The 20,968-nt window shown below is 38.5% G+C and overlaps 1 protein-coding gene across 1 annotated transcript in view; it reads left to right on the top strand.

Annotated features, from left to right (window-relative positions):
* The window catches only part of TXLNB (taxilin beta), a 49,810-nt gene extending 29,941 nt beyond the window's left edge, over positions 1-19,869 (top strand). The window contains exons 8-10 of the mRNA XM_055324712.1: positions 5,234-5,326; positions 14,946-15,041; positions 16,286-19,869. Coding sequence (XP_055180687.1) covers positions 5,234-5,326; positions 14,946-15,041; positions 16,286-17,080 — 984 coding nt within the window. The 3' untranslated portion in view covers positions 17,081-19,869. The remainder of the gene's footprint in view (positions 1-5,233; positions 5,327-14,945; positions 15,042-16,285) is intronic.
* Positions 19,870-20,968: the final 1,099 nt, after the last annotated feature.

The raw sequence follows: 20,968 nt of genomic DNA, 5'->3' as shown, positions 1-20,968 counted from the left end.
TGCTATCATAGGTTGGCCTTGTCAGTGGTTAATGACTAGAGACGACGGACAAGTAGGGCACAATTTTGATTTGGCTCCATGATGTCACGTGCGTGTTCTAATGAGATTATAAGAATTCATAATTCAGACTCAAAGCCTCAGGCAACAGATGACTCTATCCCTCTTTCCCGTGCCCTTGTGGCCCTGCCCCTTCTGGGAAAGGTTCCCTGCCATATTCTAGGTGAGGCATCCTAGGGCTGAGCTGTAGAGAAGCACTAGCGCCCCAGCTGGGAGAAATGTCCTAGTGAGAGAAGGACTATAAAGTCACACAGAACAAATAAATTCACAAAAGTTGAGGAAGTCAGAAGGCTTCCAAGCTGGGCAGTGTTAATTTAAGATCAGAGTAATTCACTTGTAAATGTTGATGTGTTGACTGCTATACTCTTATTCACTCTAAAAAACAAAAGCAAAAACCTTGTCATTACATGAATAAACAAGTTCAGTGAATACTTCTTCATTTTAAAGAAGCAAATAAGAAACTTAAAATCACAAGTTATATCACTGCAGACAAAGACACAGATAACATTTTTATATCTAACCTTCCTAAAGCAGACTTTTCCAGTGTGAACCAAATGCAATGAGAGAGTCATGTATTCAGCTAGCATCAGAATGTAGGCCTTTAAAGACCTGTGGAATAAAACATAAAGGTGTGACCCAACTTCCCACCTATACCCCCTCAAATTTGAAAAAGCATCTACCAGGGGTTTTAGACTTGCCCAGGTTTCTCATTTGTCCATCAATACTGGACTGAGTCCAGGGACCAGGGTCAGAGTCCTGGCTCTGCTGCTCAGAATTTATCTAACCCTGTGCAATTCATCTGAACCTCCTTATACCTAAATCTCCTTGACTGTAAAATAAGGATACTATAATGTCTCACAAGCTTTGGAGTTCTCCGATCTCTAGGAGACTTTACTATTCAGTATTCAGTATTCCCAAAACATAACAACATACAAGGCAGCAGCTACTATCTAAAATACAGTTGTTTTTGACATTATGACAGCTCTCCTTCAGAGCTATGGATGGTAACTGTTCATATGTTTGGTTAAGTTTATAAAAAGAAAATGAGTTAATGAACATGTAATATATGCAGTTTGCTTTCAAATTATGCACTCAGAGCACTTAGCTCCATGCCTGACCCATAATAAGCATAATTATTTCAACCACTATTTATTGAGCACCTACTTAGTGCTAGGCAAGGTTATAGGTGTTGAAGATATACTAATCAGTAAGAGAATCAAAAATCTCTGCCTAATTAAATTCACAATCTAGTGATAACAACAACATTGATAAAAATGCTAACAATTAGTTGTATGAACCAATATCACTATTATTTCATGGGTGAGGATCTATATAAGGATATACGAGACAAAAGGAGTCTTATTTGCAAAAAAAAAATTAAGAGCCACTGGAAAAGATGATCTCAAGACCCTGTCAGCTCTAGTTCTTAAATGCAGAGAATTTCCAGAATTGAAGCCGTGTGGTCCTAAGCTGGGTTAACCTTGCCTTCCCCTCTATTGCTTTGTTTTCTGTGGTGTATGGCTCTTGGCAAGGACCCCTCCCCACCTTGTCTGTCTCTTGTCTTCAGGCACTTTCTAAAACTCCAGGAATAACTTAATCTTCAAGAAGAATATAAAGGCCCCCAAAACCTATATGTAATCATGTTTAAAGTTTCTCTTGATAAGTAGCAACATTTTATTTTTAAAACCTTTAAACTTTGAGAAACACAATCTACCACAGGTTAGTTGGCATAGCACTTGAACACTTCCTTTGGTTTCACAATCTTTAAAGGACAGGGGTGGTAGGAGGCAGAGGTCTTAAGTCCCCATTTCTACAATCTGAGCAAGGTAAATAACAAGGACAAATTGTGTTTTACTAGACGAAGTCACTTGCAGCCATAAGACAACAGCTTGCCAGTTTGGGACATGGTTTTCACTTAGGGAAGAGATGTCTGGCTTTCAATTATATGAACCAAGGCAACAGAGTAAATGACAGAAATGATCAATGGGATACAATTGTCACTACAAATAGAGTGTTCATTGGATCGATACGGATGAAGATGGTAGATGTGGAAAACCAGCAATCCTAACAACGCAGCCACAAAAACAAAACAAAACAAAAAAACAGCCCAAGGGTTAAAGATCATCGAGTAAATTGTTAAAGACAGTAATCAGAGCATTTAAACTCAAAAGTCCTCACCTTCCATATAGATGATGAGAGGAGATTACTCTGCAACTATTATTATTGGACTTGTTCCCACACCGAATCTCGTAAGTTTGCTAGGCGAATTCCTGGACATGCTTCTGTTTCCTATATGCTATGAATGTTTGTAATTCAAATCCAGTGCTCTATTCAAAGAATGTGAGTGTCGCTCACCTACTTACCAATGAAAATGTTGAGGCAATTGTTGTTATTACTAACCCTAGAAGAGTTTGTTTCTATTTCTGCCTCTGGCAGGAGCACTGTATGACCTCTGAATGTCCCTTCCATGCTTCTCTGAAATCCCAAAATAAGAGCAGGAATATGACACATGAAACCAAACAGGCATCATGTCAGCATAATAGTGAGAAAGGAACATATTAGCAAACAAATATCCATAAAATAACAGGAAGTGTCTATTTTTAAGTAGTATAAGAGAGAGTTGGTTACCTGAGAAAAGTTATAATCCACACAGATTTTGCCACCTACAGCAAAGAGGTCAAATAGGAAGAAAAGCTGAGTACGAAAAAACAGTTCTAGAAGGGAAATGGGGAGTTAACTGGTTCATGGGTGTCGAGTTTCAGTTTTGCAAGATGAAATAGTTCTTGAGATTGGTTACACAACAATGTGACTATAGTTAACAGTACCTAACTGCACACTTAAAGTAGTTGAGATGGCAAATCTTATATTACATGTATTTACCCTAATTAAAAAGAAAAAAAAAAAAAACAGTTGAGGGAAGAAAAAAACAGGCACTAGAAAAAGGCCAGGAGTAGTGGTAATGAAATGAGACACTACTTCCTGGCACTCTGGGTGTGTCTGCCTTCTCCATGCCACAAGAAAACATGAGGAAGGGAAACAAAATCTGCCCAACCTATACACCCAAAAGAGCATTTTGCCCAAAAGAAGGGGAGAAGCTGACCAAGGTGGGTGCGGTTGTTCCTTGCTGATACTGTCAAGCAAGGGACAGTGCATGTGCACACTCCTGCTCTCCTGTCTGCAGCCTGCAACTATAGGGCTGCAAGAGTGGGTTTGGGAGAACCTACTCAGGAGGCCAGAGTATCTACCACTCTCCTGTAACTCTGCAGGAATTGCAGAAGTGAGGAATTGAGAAGTGAGGAAAAGAAAGGAGAGAAAGTCAGAAAAAGCAGCTTAACAGGAGATGTGACCAAGAATGCCAATAAACGGATTTTGTGATAGAATGTGAAGAGGATCAGCCCAGAGTTTCGGTTCTCACCCTAGACCATTAGATCATGTGCAGTATAGGTAGCCAGACCTATAGAAGCTTATCCTCGGATTAACAGGCTTAACCTACTCATGGGCCCTGAAATCAATTCAGTGGATTCCAGCCAGCACTTTGAAAAAAATGAAATGGAATTAAATAGAATATGTCAAGAATACTTTGCACATAAGGAGTTAATGAGTAAGGATTATCTTATGCACTGTGTGTGTTTGTGTCTGTGTCTGTGTGTGTGTGTGTGTGTGTGTGTGTGTGTGTGTGTGTAAAACCCTAGAGTACCTTCCTGGTTATGAATTCCCCAATGCCCCTTTACTCAGTCTTCTTTAATCTGTGTGCCAAGGAATCACAGGAAACAAATTTTAGGCCACCAGAGTTGTTCCAAGCTCTGTCACATATTCACAGAGCTAAGGGATGATTCCAAGATGATGGCCAGCCATTGTTTAACTTTTCTTTGGAAAATCTATCCTGTGGAAGTGTTTTGTATTAATTATTTTGTTGTTCCTGTTTAGTGCAGGAAAATCTCTGCCATTCTAAAACATTTCAGAATAAGCCATTCTGGATAAGCAGATTTTCTGGGTTCTAGGGCTTGTTTGATTCCCATACTCTACCTCTCACCCCCAAGACTGAGAAGTCTCTAGAAAAAGAACCCTCCAGAAAGCAGAACTCTGCTTTCAAAATGACAGTGTCACAGGTACCCCCAACTAGTCATTTGGTGTTCATTTGAAGAGTTGGAGCAGTTCCAGGCAGTCAACAGTACTAAACACTCATTTGAAAATGCAGGCTTTACTAATATGTATCATCCATATTAAATTTCCACTCACTCAAAGCATACTATTCTAAAATCATTTTCGAAAGCAAGATTTTATTATTGCATTACTTTCACTAGCAACACACTTTCCTTCTCTGTCTTGCTTTATTCCTACCTCAAACTCAAGCCTTGGAATAAGGATATAGATAGGGTGAGCCACACATTTGCCAGTGTTAACCCATATGATGTTTTATATTGTGTGCACATTAGAAAGGGCATTCCTTCCTTGAGACTCATTCTTTCCATCTGTAGAAAATTAGTATGATTTTGATGAAAAGGGGCATTTAACTGCTTTTGGCTAAAACACTGTATTCATAAACATACAAAAGCAAATTGACCAAAATGCAAATAGCTGTTGCTTAGTGTGGCACAAGCTATATAATGGCGGCCACCCATGTCTGGTCCACCTTTCATACCACTTCTTTTCATCTGTCTACATTCTCACTCCCTTCAAGACCAAGTTCAAGGTAAGCCTTCTCCACAAAAACATGGCTCACATGAACACCTGCCATGCTTACTTCCTTCTCTGATGGGCACTATACTTAATGAACTTTCACTTTGTAGTCACTATACCATAATCAAGTTGTCTTTGAGATTATCTTCCTATCAGGAGTGCAAGTCTCTCAAAAACAGTAGTCATGTGTTAAATGCTTTTGTACATATAGTCGATGCATATGTTTAGTGCTCAATAAAAGTTTGTTGGTAAAAGTTATAATGAAATGATGACATATGTTATTATTTCATTTTTCTTTAAAGATCTCCTTCAGTCATACTCACTGACTTAGGTTGATCTCATAGTAAATACAAGAACTGAACATATTACTAACATTGTATTGAGAATTCCCTTAAATCACTTTTCTTCTCAAATAATGAACAATGACAAGTTGTTTTGTTCTGGAAGCATTCTGAAAGCAGCTCTAAAAGAGATCTACTTTTTCCCCTGTTAACAGCTTACCCTCTACTCTGGAAGGTTTGAAGAGTTCCAGAACACACTAACAAAAAGCAATGAGGTGTTTGCCACTTTCAAACAGGAAATGGATAAAGTGAGTATTACTTATTCCCCATAAACTCTGACATTTTCTATTATGACAGGCAATTCTCCTTTGGGTTCATTTTTCTCTCATTAAGATAACTCAGTGCATTTCATGAAGTAATTAAACATTTATATATTCAAATGAGATTTAAACTGTATTTTTTTTATTGGTAAGTATCTGGTGAATTAATCTCAGGAAGAATCCAAAAACACTAGGATACATTCTCACTTTGTGAAAGAATATTTTCTTTTTCTAGTCCATAGAGAGCAAAAAAAAAAAAAAAAAAGACAAGAGCTAGCAATTTCACATTATGTTTTTTATACTGAAATTTCTTAAAAACCTAATTTTTAAAGATTGAAGGAACAACTTTCATATAAATATGCAAGAGTAGAATTTTATAGTAGAAAAACCATTTCATACAACTCTTCCAATCCTTCTTAGAAGAGAATATATGTAGTATGATATAATTGACAGAGCCTTGAATGAGAAGGAAGCCTGAATTCAGATTCTGGGTGTGTTGTTACTCCTCAAGTAGCATTGGACAATCCATTTAACTTCCCTTCAATTTTCTTTTTCTTATCTATAAATTAAGATACTATTCCCTTGCCTACTTCACAAGATTGTGAAATTCAAATAAATTAATATGTTTTAAAGAATTTTAACCTTTCTTATACTCGCTTACAAATATAAAGTACTAAATATTATTATTAGACATAATATTTAAATTTTATTCAATACAATATTTTCCCAAAATAAAATCAGCATCAAAATTGTGTTTCTTAAGAAGCATTGGCATTAACTTTTTTTAAGTGCACAAAGTATCTTTCTAAAACACTTTCTTGGGGTGCCTTGGTGGCTTAGTCAGTTATGCATCTGCCTTCAGCTCATGTCATGATCCCAACATCCTGGGATCCAGCCCTGCATTGGGCTCCTTGCTCAATGGGGAGCCTGCTTCTCCTGCCACCTACACTCCTCCTGCTTGTGCTCTCTCTCTCTCTCTTTCTCTGTCAAATAAATAAGTAAAATCTTTTTTAAAAACAAAAAAAATTAAAACATTTTCTTAAAATTATATGATAAATTTCACAATTCAGTGAACAAACATAAGTAGGCCAACACTGGTTAAAAGTTACAGCTTTTCCTCTCGGGATGGAACTATCTATTCTTCAAAAATCTTTTTTCACTATACAGTACTAAGATTGGAATAAATATTAGAACAGGAATTTTTAATTAAGGATTTATTTACTGACTTTTAAAGTTGACCTGAGAATTAGCATACACACACAAAATTGATGGGCATATTGCATTTCTTTGACTGTGGTTCCATAGATTTCGTCAAATTCTTAAAGAGGTTGATGGAATTTAAAAAGTTTCTAAACTACTAAGTTGGTTAAGAAATGATCAAAATTAAAAATCAGTTAAGTCTCACCCAGCTTCCTTATAGAGCCCAGGGGCTGACAGCCTGGGCCCAGCCTCTGGTCTCCAAGTGTACCCCAGCCTCAGCATGGCAAAAGCAGCAAGTGCCCAGGGGTGGTTCATCCAGAGAAACTACACCTGATTACATGCCTGCCCTTCAGTTCATCCAAGTAGAGCAGAGAGCCAACAAACAGTTTCAGGTTCAAAAATGATGGGCTGCATTTTATTAAATTCTGTATCCCCTACACCCAGTTCCCTGATGGTGACCAGCATATGTTGCATTAAATAAAACAAAGTAACTCTAGCCCCACTCTTCTGCTAACTCACCTGAATATTCTTCCACTTCTCTGAGTCAGTTTCCCCAGTGATAAAGCGGAGGTGAAACAGAACCTTCCTTATGAAACTGTTTCAAGGGTGAAATGAAAAATGCGTGTAATCACATTATATGAATCCCACCACAACCTACAAATGTAAAGACAAAGGGAGCAGGAAGATGGTGGTGGAGTAGGAAAATCCTAGGCTTGCCTCAGCAAGCAAACACTAGATAACTATCAAATTATCCTAAATACCCCAGAAATTGACCTGTAGATTGGTAGAATGAACTCCACAACTAAAGGGAGAGAAGAGGCCATATCAAAGAAGGTGGGAAGTGCAGAGCTATGATTCCGGGGAGAAACAGATCACAGCTGCTATGGAGGGGAGGGAGCTGTGGTCATGGAGGAGAGAGAGAGAGAGGAGCACACAGGGGAATGCACAAGGAGAACATTTCTCCAAAGCCATTGGCTTAGAAAATGAGAGGGGCTGAATTTTGTAAGCTGTTAGAACCAGCATGTCTTAAAGCTTGGTTTAAAGGTCAGCAGGCTTGGCTGGAGAGAAGCAGGCAAGAAACCCAGGGTAGACAATGTGGAAGCAGTCATCTGAAGAGCACCTGGGGCAGCACACAATGGGGACATTATTCAGTCTTCTCATAGCATGTCCATTGGAGGCATCATTCATGGAAACACATCTCCAGGAAAAAAGGAGCTGGCCAGCACCATTTCTCTCCTCTGTCCCTCCAGCATAAACACAGAGCCACCTGCAGAAAGCAGCACAGCATGGATGCTGGCTGCCATGGCATACACCAGAGACCTTCCTTGAAGCACCAGATTCTGGGCACTACATGACCTCTTCTTCATTAAGCCATTACTTTCAGGAGCAGGAGACAGAAGTGGCCTTTCTAAGACATAGAATACAGAGACTTAGACAAAGTGTTAAGATGGAGAAATTGATCCAAAGTGAAAGACTAAGATGAGACCACAGCTCAAGACCTAAGCAAAACAACTATAAGTAACATGTCTGATGGAAAACTTAAAGCAACAGTCATAAGACTACTCACTGGCCTTGAGAAACAAATAGAAAACAACAGTGAGACCCTTACTACAGAGATAAATAGTTTAAAAAGAATCAATCAGAGATGAAGAATGCAATAAACAAGATTGGAAACAGGCTTGATGCAATGAACAGCAGGATAGAAGAAGCAGAGGAACAAATTAGTGACCTGGAAGACAAAGTAATGGAAAGTAAAGAGGCTGAACAAAAGAGAGAAAGAATAATTTTGCAACATGAGAATAGACTTAGGAAACTCAGTGACTCCATCAAATGTAATAACATTTATATTCTAGGAGTCCCAAAAGAAGAAGAAGAAGATAAAGGGGACAGAAAATTTATCTAAGGAAATAATAGCTGAAAACTTCTTCTCTTACCTGGGGAAGGAAACAGATATCCAGATTCGAAAGACACAAAGAAAAAAAAAATAAGTAAAAAATTAAAAAAATTTAAAAATTAAAACAAAAGACACAAAGAACTCCCATCAAAATCAACAAAAGCAGGCCAACACCAAGACATACTGTAATTATATTTGCAAAATATAGTGATAGAGAATAAAATCTTAACAGCAGCAAGATAGTCAAAGTCCTTAACTTACAAAGGAAAAGCCATAAGGCTAGCTGGGGAGTTCTCAACAGAAAGTTGGCAAGCCAGAAGGGAGTGGCATGATACATTCAAAGTGCTGAATGGGAAAAAATCTGCACTTAAGAATACTCAATCCAGGAAGGCTATCATTCAGAATAGAAGGAGAGATAAAGAGTTTCCAAGACAAGCAAAAACTAAAGGAGTTTGTGACCACTAAATCAGCCCTGTAAGAAATATTAAAGGAGACTCTTTGAGTTCAGAGGTGAGACCTAAGGTGACTGTATAAAGGCAGGAAGCACAAAAGCAGTAAAAGTGAATACTTCTGTAAAAATCAGTCAAAGAATTCTCATTAAAAAGGTATAAAATATAATAACATATACTTAAAAGGAGGAGAGGAGAAAAGAATGAGTTCAACCCTGAATGACGATAATTTTAATTTAGACTGCTATTTGCAGAAGAGGTTATATACAAAACTAATGGTAACCACATATCAAAAACCACTAATAAACATGCAAAGAACAAAGAACAAAGAGAAAGAAATCCAAGTAAATCACTAAAGAAAATCAGTAAAACATGAAAGAGAGAAAGACAAGAAAGGATCAGGGAAAATCTCCAGAAACAACCACAAAACGAGTAATAAAATGGCAATAAATACATATCTATCAATAATACTTTGAATATAAATGGACTAAATGCTCCAATCAAAAGACGTAGGAGTCAGAATGGATTAAAAAAAAAAAAAGAAGACCCACCTATATACTACCTACAAGAGACTCATTTTAGACCTAAAGCACCTGCAGATTGAAAGTGGGGGGATGAAGGAATATTTATCATGCAAATGGTATCAAAAGAAAGCCAGAGTAGCAATACTTGTATCAGACCAAGTAAACCAAGTAAACTTTATTTTTTTAAAAGATTTTATTTATTTATTTATTCATGAGAGATACAGAGAGAGAAAGGCAGAGACACAGGCAGAGGGAGAAGCAGGCCCCATGCAAGGGGGCCTGACATGGGACTCAATCCTGGGACTCCAGGATCATGCCCTGGGCTGAAGGCAGCGCTTAACCTCTGAGCCACAGGGGCTGCCCCCAAGTAAACTTTAAAACAAAGCCTGTAACAAGAAAAAAAGAAAGGCACTATATAATAATAAAGGGGAATGATCCAACAAGAAGCTTTAACAATTGTAAATATTTATGCACCTAACATAGCACCCACATATATAAAACAGTAACAAACGTAAGGGAACTAATTGATAATAATACAATAATAGTAAGGGACTTTAACATATCAATGAACAGGTCATCTAAACAGAAAACATACAAGAAAATAGTGGCTTTGAATGACACATTGGACCAGATGGACTTAACAGATATTCAGAACATTCCATCCTAAAACAACAGAATACATATTCTTTACAAGTGCACATGGAACATTCTCCAGAATAGATCATAGATTATAAAATAGGCCACAACAAATACAAAAAGATTGAAGTCATACCATGCATCTTTTTCTGACCACAATGCTATGAAGTCAATCACAAGAAAAAAATCTGGAAAAAACCACAAGTACATGGAGGTTAAACAACATGCTACCAAAAAATGAATGGGTCAGCCAGGAAATCAATGCAGAAATTTAAAAATATATGGAAACAAATGAAAATGAAAACAAAACAGCCCAAAACTTTTGGGATGCAACAAAAGTGGTCCGAACAGGAAAGTATATAGCAGTACAGGCCTACCTCAAGAAACAAGAAAAATATCAAAAAAACAACCTCATCTTACACCTAAAGGAGCTAGATAAAGAACAAACGAAGCCTAACACCTGCAAAAGAAGGAAATAATAAAGATTAGAGGAGAGGATGTGAGGGCCACCTGGCTGCAACATCCACCACTCCACTGACCACCAGGATTGATTCCGTTGATCTGGCTTAGGGGGGTGTTTCGATAGAGGAAGACTGTTCTTTAGTCAGGGATATACAAGTAACTACATTCCCCTCCAAGAACTTCAAACAAGCTCTCAAGGTGCATTTGTAGGAGAAGGTAGGGTAGTCAAGCTTCTAAGACTCAAGACCCATCCAAATGAGGTGCTACATGTGGCAGTCTGCTTTTCTGAAGAAGAAGAAGAAGAAGAAGAAGAAGAAGAAGAAGAAGAAGAAGAAGAAGAGAGATTAGAGCAGAAATAAATTATATGGAAACTAAAAAAGCAATAGAACAGTTAAACTAGAAGCTGGTTCTTTGAAAAAAAATAATAAAATTGGCAAACTTCTAGCCAGACCTACCAAAAAGAAGAGAAAATAAATAAATAAATTTTAAAAATCAAAGATGAAAGAGAAATAACAACCAGCAGCACAGAAATACAAACAATTATAAGAGAACATTATAAAAAACTATAGCCAAAAATTGGACAATCTAAAAGAAATGGATAAATTCCTAGAAACATATATATTACCAAAACTGAAATAGGAAGAAGCAGAAAACTTAAACAGACTGATAACCAGCAAAGAAATTCAATCAGTAACCAAGAAAATCCCAAAACAAACAAAAGTCTGGACCAGATGGATTGACAGGTGAATTCTACCAAACATTTAAAGAAGAGTTAATACCCATTCTTCTCAAACTATTTGAAAAAAAAAGGAAGGAAAACCTCCAAATACATTCAACCAAGCCAGCATTATCCTGATACCAAAACTGGATAAAGACATCTCTAAAAAAGAGAAGCACAGGCCAATATCCCTGATGAACATAGATGCACAAATTTTCAATAAAATACTAGAAGCCAAATCCAACAATACATTAAAAGAATCATTCGCGATAATCAAGTGGGATTTATCCCTGTGTTGCAAGAGCAGTTCAATATTTGCAAATCAATCAATGTGATACATCATCGCATTAATAAAACAAAGGATAAGAAACATATATGATCATTTCAATAGATGCAGAAAAATCATTGATAAAGGAACATACCTCAACATAATAAAGGCCATATATGAAAAACCCACAGCTAGTGTTTTACTAAATGAGGAGAAACTGAGAGCTTTTCCTTTACAGTCAGGAACAAGACAGGGATGGCCACTCTCACCACTTTCATTCAATATAGTACTAGAAGTCCTAACCACAGCACTCAGACAACAAAAAGAAATAAAATGGATCCAGATCAGCAAGGAAGAAGTAAAACTTTCACTATTTGCAGATGATATGATACTATATATAGAAAACCCAAAGACTCCACCAAAAAACTGCTAGAAGTGATAAGAGAGTTCAGTAAAGTCACAGAATACAAAACAACATACAGAAATCTGTTGCATTTCTATACACCAATAATGAAGCAGCAGAAAGAGAAATTAAGAAAAGAATTCCATTTATGAGCACTAAAAACAGTAAGATACCTAGGAATAAACCTAACCAGAGAGATGAAAAATCTGAACTATAAAACACTGATGGAATAAATTGAAGATGACACAAAGAAACGGAAAGACATTCCATGCTCATGGATCAGAAGAACAAATATTGTTAAAATCTCTACACTACCCAAAGCAATCTATACCTTTAATGCAATCCTTATCAAAATAACAGCATTTTTCACAGACCTAGAGCAGTCCTAAATATGTGTGAAACTACAAAAGACCCCAAGCAATCTTGAAAAAAACAAAACAAAACACAAAACTGGAGGCATCACAATTCCTGACTTAAAGTTATATTACAAAGCTGTAGTGATCAAAACAGTATGATCAAAACAAAAATAGGCACAGAGATCAATAGAACAGAATAGAAAACTGAGAAATAAACACACAAATATATTGTAAATTAATCTTTGACAAAACAGGGAAGAATATCCAATGGAAAAAAGAATATCTCTTTAACAAATGGTGTTGGGAAAACTGGACAGCAACATGCAAAAGAATGAAACTGAACCACTTTCTTATACCAAACACAAAGATAAATGCAAGGGCCTCCTGGGTGGCTCAGTGGCTGAGCCTCTGCCTTTGGCTCAGGGTGTGATCCCAGGGCCCTGGATCAAGTCCCACATCAAGTTTCTCACAGAGAGCCTGTTTCTCCCTCTGCCTATACCTTTTCCTCTCTCTCTCTCTCATGAATAAATAAATAAAATATAAAAAAATAAATGAATAAAAATAAATTCAAAATGAATTAAAGACTAAATGTGACCCCTCAAACCGTAACAATCCTAGAATTTTTTTGACATTAGCTATAGCAACTTCTTAAATATGTTTCCTAAGGCAAGAAAAATAAAATAAAAAATAAACTATTGGGATTATATCAAAATAAAAACCTTCTGCACAGTAAAGGAAACAATCAACAAAATGAAAAGACAACCTGTGGAATGAGAGAAGATATTTGCAAATGACATGTCTAATAAAGGGTTAGTATCCAAAATATATAAAGAACTTTTAAAACTCAACACCCAAGAAACGAACAATCCAAATTTAAAAAAAATGGGCAGAAGACATGAATAGACATTTTCCAAAGAAGACATCCTGATGGCCAAGAGACACATGAAAACATGCTCAATATCATTCATCATCGGGGAAATATAAATCAAACTACAAGGAGATATCACCTTATGCCTGTTAGAATGGCTAAAATTAACAACTCAGGAAAAAAATAAGTGGGAAATATCAGAAAGGGAGACAGAACATGAGAAACTCCTAACTCTGGGAAACGAACAAGGGGTGGTGGAAAGGGAGGTGGGTGGGGGCTGGGGGTCAATGAATGACGGGCACTGAGGGGGGCACTTGATGGGATGAGCACTAGGTGTTATGCTATATGTTGGCAAATTGAACTCCAATAAAAAAAATGCCAGCAAAATAAAAAAAGGGAATAAAAGAGAATCATGTTATTTTTGAAAATAAAAAATTAAAAAAATTAAATTAACAACTCAGGAAACAACAGACATTGACAAGGATGCGGAGGAAGGGGAACCCTCATGCACTGTTGGTGGGAAGCCAAACTGGTGCAGCCACTCTGAAAGACAGTGTGGAGGTTCCTGAAAAGTTAAAAATAGAACCACCCTATGACCCAGCAATTGCGATATTAGGTATTTGCCCAAAGAGCAGAAAAACACTAAGTCAAAGGGATATATGCACTCTGATGTTTATAGCAACATTATCTACAATAGCCAAATTACAAAACAGCCCAAGTATCCATAGACTGATGAATGAATATAGAAGATATGGTATATTTAGATATGCAATAGAATATTACTCAGCCACAAAAAATGAAATCTTGCCATTTGCAACAACATGGATAAAGCTAGAGAGTTTTATGCTAAGTCAAATAAGTCGGAGAAAGACAAACACCATATGATTTCACTCATATGTGGAATTGAAGAAACAAAACAAAAGAGCAAAGGAAAAAAGAGAGAGAGAGAGAAAGGCAAACCAAGAAATAGACTCTTGGGACGCCTGGGTGGCTCAGCGGTTGAGTGTCTGCCTTTGGCTCAGGGTGTGATCCTGGAGTCCTGGGATCGAGTCCCACATCGGACTCCCTTCACGGAGCCTGCTTCTCCCTCTGCCTGTGTCTCTGCCTCTCTCTGTGTGTCACATGAAGACATAAATAAAATCTTTAAAAAAAGAAAGAAAGAAAGAAATAGACTCTTAACTAAAGACAACAAACTGATCGTCACCAGAGGGGAGATGGGTGGGGGGATGGGTACAATAGGTGGTGGGGATGAAGGAGGGCACTTGTCATGAGCACTGGGTGATATGTGGAAGTACTGAAATCACTATATTATATACCTAAGCTAACATTATACTGCATGATAACTTACTAGTATTTAAATAAGAACTTTTTTAAAAAATGTAAAGCCTAAGAAAATAGAAAGCTGCCTTTGTGTAACTACTTCTCAGATGTGTCAAGATAGTATCAACATTTTAATGGCTAAAAAGCCTGACCAGCTTTCTCACTTAGAGTCTTCTATTTAATAAAGTAAAAAATCATTATTGCAAGTTCACTCTTGTGACTGAATAAAGCTACTTTAAAGAAAATGCAATTGACGAAATAGTGTGGACCTAAGTAGTTTCCTTCTTCATGAATTGGCTCTGGTGCAAGTAAGTCTTGTTTACCACTGACCTAGATGATTCAGAAATAAATATGACTCTCCCCACTCAATCTTCATTCCTTGACATCAAACCTGCTTGCTTCGGCAGCTAGTAACAGGAGGACTTTCTTGGTGTCGCATATGGAACTTACAGCTTTTTTCGATATAGTAAGTCTTCAGGATTAACATTAAAATACTCTAATTTCTGTAGACAACTAAGAAAATGAAGAAGCTGGAGAAGGACACAGCCACGTGGAAAGCTCGGTTCGAAAACTGTAACAAAGCTCTGCTAGACATGATAGAAGAGGTAAGGAGGGCTTCCCCAGAGCTGATTTCCCCCTGCCTGGTCCAAATACCCATACTTAGAAAATAATTATGACCTAACAACACAAATTATTATCTTTGAAAAAGAGCTGATCTTTTTCTCTGAGATGTGACATATGAAATTGTAATAAAAATATTTAGAGCAAAATAGAATTGGGACCAGACTCCCAAAGAGCTTTGTGACCCTAAGTCACAGCCTACTTGCTGAGTCCAAAGCCATCCTCAAATCAGCACCATGCCTGCTCAACTACATTTCTTAAAGGCAGGACAAGTGTCTTGCTTGTCTTTGAATTTCCTCCATGCCTGGCACATGGCAGGTGCAGAATATATTAGTGAGTTGATTTGAACATATTGAGAGAAGACACCAGCCTGAACACCCAGGGTATGTACTACTTTATAGACAGATATGGGGATGGATTTTTTTAACTCCTCCAACAGGCATTTAATGACTGATACTATGTCAGGTTCTGTAGCTGTTGAGACTACAAAGCCAGAGAAACATGGCCATTATCTGCGAGGCAGAGTTTAGAGGTGAAGGCCTCTCCATATCAACAGAAAAAAAAAAAGTCTTGAAGGGTACAGAGTAGCACAAAGGTGGGGGCGAGGAGTGAGATGATGAGGAACAATTTCATGCAGAAACACACCAACATTTTTACAGAAATGGAGGAGAATTGAACAGTTTGAGCGGCATCATGAATTAGTGTGGGGGGAGTTTCTGTCATTATAATTACTGTTCTAACAATTCATCCCAAATTGCAACCAATTCCAAAGAGATGAGCTTATTATTCAGCAACGTAAATCAAACAGTTGCTGGGTTAGCATACAGCAGTTTATCTATAGACTAGATGAAGCTCTGCTGACAGCCAGGTCTTGCTCCATCTCATTCATTGTGCCATTGGAAGACTCCTAAGTCTTGGAAGCAAAAAATGCATCTACTTAAAGATCTGGGAGACTTGGACTGTGGCAGGGGGGAAGCTTGGCCATCTTTCTTACCCAAAGAAAAGGATACAGTGATTAAAATTCTACCAGAGTCTACCAGACAATGGAGAAACAGATTCGATGCCCCTGGCCAGGAGTCTGTCTGTTCAGCCACCATTCTGTGGTCAGAGCCCAGAGTCTGGTAGACAGATTCCTGGACAAATGGTTTTGCTTGTCTCCAGAGAGCATCCTGGCAATGTTGCTTTGTTGTTTATGCCTTTTTGGCTTTCTATTGTTTTCAAATCACAGAAAGCGCTGAGAGCTAAAGAATATGAGTGCTTCGTGATGAAAATTGGGAGGCTGGAGAACCTCTGTCGAGCTTTACAAGAAGAGAGAAATGAACTCTACAAAAAAATTAGAGACGCAAAAATGCCTGAAAAGGATGACCAAAGTCAGCACACCTCCGACGAAGAGCCCGAGTCTGCTGTGTCTGGGGGGGCAGGGGTTGATGCCGAGGAAGTCAGTAGTGTTCACAATGCTGTGAAAAATCTGGCCACAGTCTTCATGGCCATTCATCATCCAGAGTCGACCCTTAACCAGTCCAAAGAAATCCAGCCAGAATGCGGCAGTCCTCAAGAGGGTGGTGACTCGGCCCCCAAGGAGCCAGAACAATCCCCTCTGGGCCCTTTATGTCATTCAGAGAGTTCCCTGCCTCCCCTAACTCCTCAGGCTGAAGCCAGAATTGGCAATGAGGCAGAAGTGCCTCCCAGGCCCACTAATCCCCCCGTGGGGTGGGGAGCAGAGGCCCAAGACTGGGGTCTCTTTGCAGCAGCCCAAGCTGATCAGCAGCCCCAGAAGCCAGAGGCAAAAGCTTCCAGTCAGGCCCTACAGTCCCCAGCTGAGGCTTCCCTACCAGTGATGGAGGCAAGTGGTCCTGCTCCACCACCCACAGCAGGTGAGCCAATTCCACCTGAGGTGCTTGCATGTGGGCCCAGTGGGCCGCCACCACCACTGGAAGAAGCAGCAGAGGGGCTACCAGGAGGGCCCTCAGTGGGGCCTGGGCAGCCCCCAGTGGCTGACACCAACCTGGAAGGAGTAGACTAAGCCTCATGGTGCCTTCAGAAGCTATTCTCCCTGACTTTACATCTTCATCATAAGACTGTCTTCTGAAGAGGCGCTAAGTGCTAGAGATGTCTAAGGGAAGAGACTTAATTAGAATCAAGACATTTTTAAATGTTATGCAGAGCACATTCAGCCTGTGCTATTTGTTCTCAATTTATAACTGATTTGGAGCTTTTCTGTGTAACGGGTTGAAGTATAATTTTCCCAAATGGCAACAAAACACACAAATAGGAAATTCCTACTAATTTTCCATTGAGATGGTATTTACTTCAATTTCTTAATCAGCAGTAAGATTTGGTGTTTCAGGATTCCCACTATAATATATAAATATAGAAAATGCAATGTTTCATTTATTTCCCTATATAGTTTTAATAAGTTCTGTAGTAAGTAATGGATGTCCAGGTTCCATTTAAACATATATACATAATATATGCATATATGTGAATATACGTATATGTATATGTGTGAATATATACATATATGAGTTTATGTACCTATATGTGCATCTGTATATTTTTAATATATATGTATACAAATATGTGTGTGTGTGTGTGTATATATATATATATATATATATATATATAACACATACATTTCATCCTTTTTTGGAGTTCTCTTGTGCAAAATATTTAGATGATAATCAAAAAAGTATCTCTTACTTGCTTGGGATGAGGGTAGGCTAATGCTCTATGAATCAGAAGTAGGTTCAGGATTCAGGTCTTTAGGCCATGTAATGTTGGGCAAAAACAAGTAACCGGATATTGGGAGATCAATAAACCCAACCAACGGATCAAATGACTGAACAGCAGTTGGGCTAGACTGTGAGTGTGCAAAACACATATAGACACAAAGATGCCACAAGAAGTCATAAACAGAAAAGGGGAACAGTCACAGCTGTAGACTGCTCACTTCTTCCAACTGCCTCTCAGACACAACTCAGCATTGCCTTGCAGCCCCATGTGGGGAAGCAGGCACTCATGGCTACCTGCAAGGAGTAGCCTTCCCTCTAGAAGTGGGAAAACAAGCAAGAGCGTAGAAGGGTTGAGGGTCCTCCAATTGAGATGAGGTTATGTTCTTGCTCCCTGCCTTCTGTGCATGGGAGTCTTGAGAAAGAATGTTCACCTGGTCCTGCCAAGTCCCCAGTTCCCTCACTGTCTTCTATTGCTCTGGAGAGAGAGTTTCCCACCATTCTTGCTGTCACAGCCTTCATCTATATTCTCAAAGCACCTGCACCTTTTTTGTAACCACTCCCCACCCTGGACTTTGCAGGATATTATACCCGGCCCTCGTCTCAATTATTGCTAAGTAGAAGCTATTATTGTTCCAAAACAGAAGTCCACGCAGGGTCTCAATATGCATGATGAGGTGGCCAAACTAACAGGTTATCTACTTTGCAGAATTCTCTACAGAGAACAAATGGGTCCCTTCTCGAAATGTCTTGAAAAATAGATGAGGATTCAGAAGAAGGCAAAAGCTAGAGACATCTGGAGTGGTCCACATGAGTATTACATTACCATTGCTGGACAAGAATTTCTAATATCGCTGACAGCATAAATTACTCGACCTAGGGGAGAGGGAGACTGGAACAAAAAAAAAACAGGAAACAAGGGAGCGCAGGAGGACAAAGAAAAGGGAGAGGAGGGAGAAAAGGAAAAAAAAGGTCTAACCCAGCCCTACTTGAATTCAAGTAGAGAAATGGATAAAAGCAAGATTCTTTACTATTTATCCAGAAAATCATTCTTCAGTGTCACATGTGGCCGTCTACCAAGGAATACAAAGTGCTTGTAGGCAGCAACCTTATGCTACAAGAATTGTAAACTGCATAAGATTTGTTTAGACTGTGAGGGTAATGACAAATGCTAATCAGGAAAAAAGCATATCACTATTGGAGAGCCCATATATTTTTATTTATTTTTTTCCATGTATTTTTAAAGTTGGAAATATTTTTTTTAATTTTTATTTATTTATGATAGTCACACAGAGAGAGAGAGAGAGAGAGAGGCAGAGACATAGGCAGAGGGAGAAGCAGGCTCCATGCACCGGGAGCCTGACGTGGGATTCAATCCCAGGTCTCCAGGATTGCGCCCTGGGCCAAAGGCAGGCGCTAAACCACTGCGCCACCCAGGGATCCCCATAAAGCTTGAAATATTATAACCACAGATGATCTAGCCAAATTCAACATTACTGGAAATCTTAGAGATTTGAATATTCATTTAATCCAGAGGCAAATACTCACGGTAACAATCCAGGAGGGTCTCCTTTCCTATTTATAGATGCTAAACTTCCAAGAATGGAGTAAGATTAGATAATCATAGTAAAGTCTCAATCTGAATGTTTAGCAAGAGAAACAAGCAGGAGAGGAGCCAAAATCTGGTAAATCAAATGTTCTAATACCCAAAGTTCATGATTTTTTTTAATCCAAAAAGCTTTCAGAGCAACACATTACTCACTACTGTGTATGTCTTGGGCAGAGTTTCAATACAATACCTTGCTTTAAATTTACAAAGCTTAATATAGGCTCTGGGAGGATTATTTTAATATTCAAAGAATGTTTTATTATGGTCCTTTGTGTTAGAATTCAGCCTTATTAATTATAACAATAACTCATGAGACCTGAAGGAACAAGGAATTTCTATTCTTTATCAAGTTCACGTAACTCTTTCTAGAGGTGTCAAGTCTACTTTCCAGAAACACCAGCATTATTTGTGTTTTCTTAAATTAAATAACTATAATTTATGTATATTAAAGTTACTTCTCTTCCCAAATGCTCACTTTTGTTACTTCTATGTGTCAATAATACCTAACAAAGATCATGGCTTTGTTTTTGTTGTTGGTTACATTTTTTGGCCTCTGAGTAGAATGTGCATATAATGAACACTTTGAAGATCCTGAGGTGTGTGTGTGTGTGTGTGTGTGTGTGTGTGTGTGTGTGTGACAGAAAGAGAAGGAGGGAAAGAAGAGAGAGAGAACATGACTGCCCAGAACTAGTGAGAGAGCAAACCCCCTGCTCCTCTGCCTGACCTTCAGCTGCTGGTGGGTAGTGATCACATGGCTGCTGTTTCTCTCCAGTGCCAGTCTCCGGTGAGATTGTTTCCACAGGGTTCTCTGCCAGGTGAGCTCTCAGAAACACTCTGAGGAGTAAGGGAGTGGGTGTGGAGGGTGTCAACTCATTTTACCCCTACCTGGTCCTTCTAACTGCCCCAAGAGTTTCCCTAGGAAGACCCAAAGAGGCCTGACTGTCCTGCCTTTTGCTTCTACTCTCTTCCGAGTCTCTACTGATACAGGAGGCGCAACTAGAACAAAGCATTTCCTGGTATGCTTGGAGAAAAGAATTATCTAGCTAAAATGGAGAAAAGATTAAACCCTACCCTTAACGCTGTTTTTGCTCCTTTTTGCCTGGTATAGATACACATTTTAAAAATAGCGCTCTCTCTCTCTCTCTCTCTCTGTCTCGATAATAAAGTATTATGTGTTTGTTGCAAAACTTATTGAAGCTGCTTTTCAATAAGATTAAGATATCATTAGGGGAGAAATCATTTTGGGAAAATGTCTTCAGCAATTTCTCCTCTAACCAGCAGTTAAATCCAGTATTTAGGGAAAATAAACATAATTTAAAATGTAAAGGGGACGCCTGGGTGCCTCAGTGGTTGAACATCTACCTTCAGCTCAGATTGTGATCCAGGGGTCCTGAGATCGAGTCCCACATCAGGCTCTCCGCAGGGAGCCTGCTTCTCCCTCTGCCTATGTCTCTGCCTCTCTCTGTGTGTCTCTTATAAATAAACAAATAAATAAAATCTTTTTTAAAAAACAAAAGTAAATAAATAAAATGTAACGAATTGAGGTGCCCAGCTGGCTTAGTAGGGAGAGCAT

The sequence above is a fragment of the Nyctereutes procyonoides genome, unplaced genomic scaffold (genome assembly GCF_905146905.1).
Source record: "Nyctereutes procyonoides isolate TBG_1078 unplaced genomic scaffold, NYPRO_anot_genome, whole genome shotgun sequence".
NCBI classification, from domain to species: Eukaryota; Metazoa; Chordata; class Mammalia; order Carnivora; family Canidae; genus Nyctereutes; species Nyctereutes procyonoides.
The sequence above is the reverse complement of the archived record's forward strand: the minus strand, read 5'-3'. Positions and strand labels throughout refer to the sequence as shown.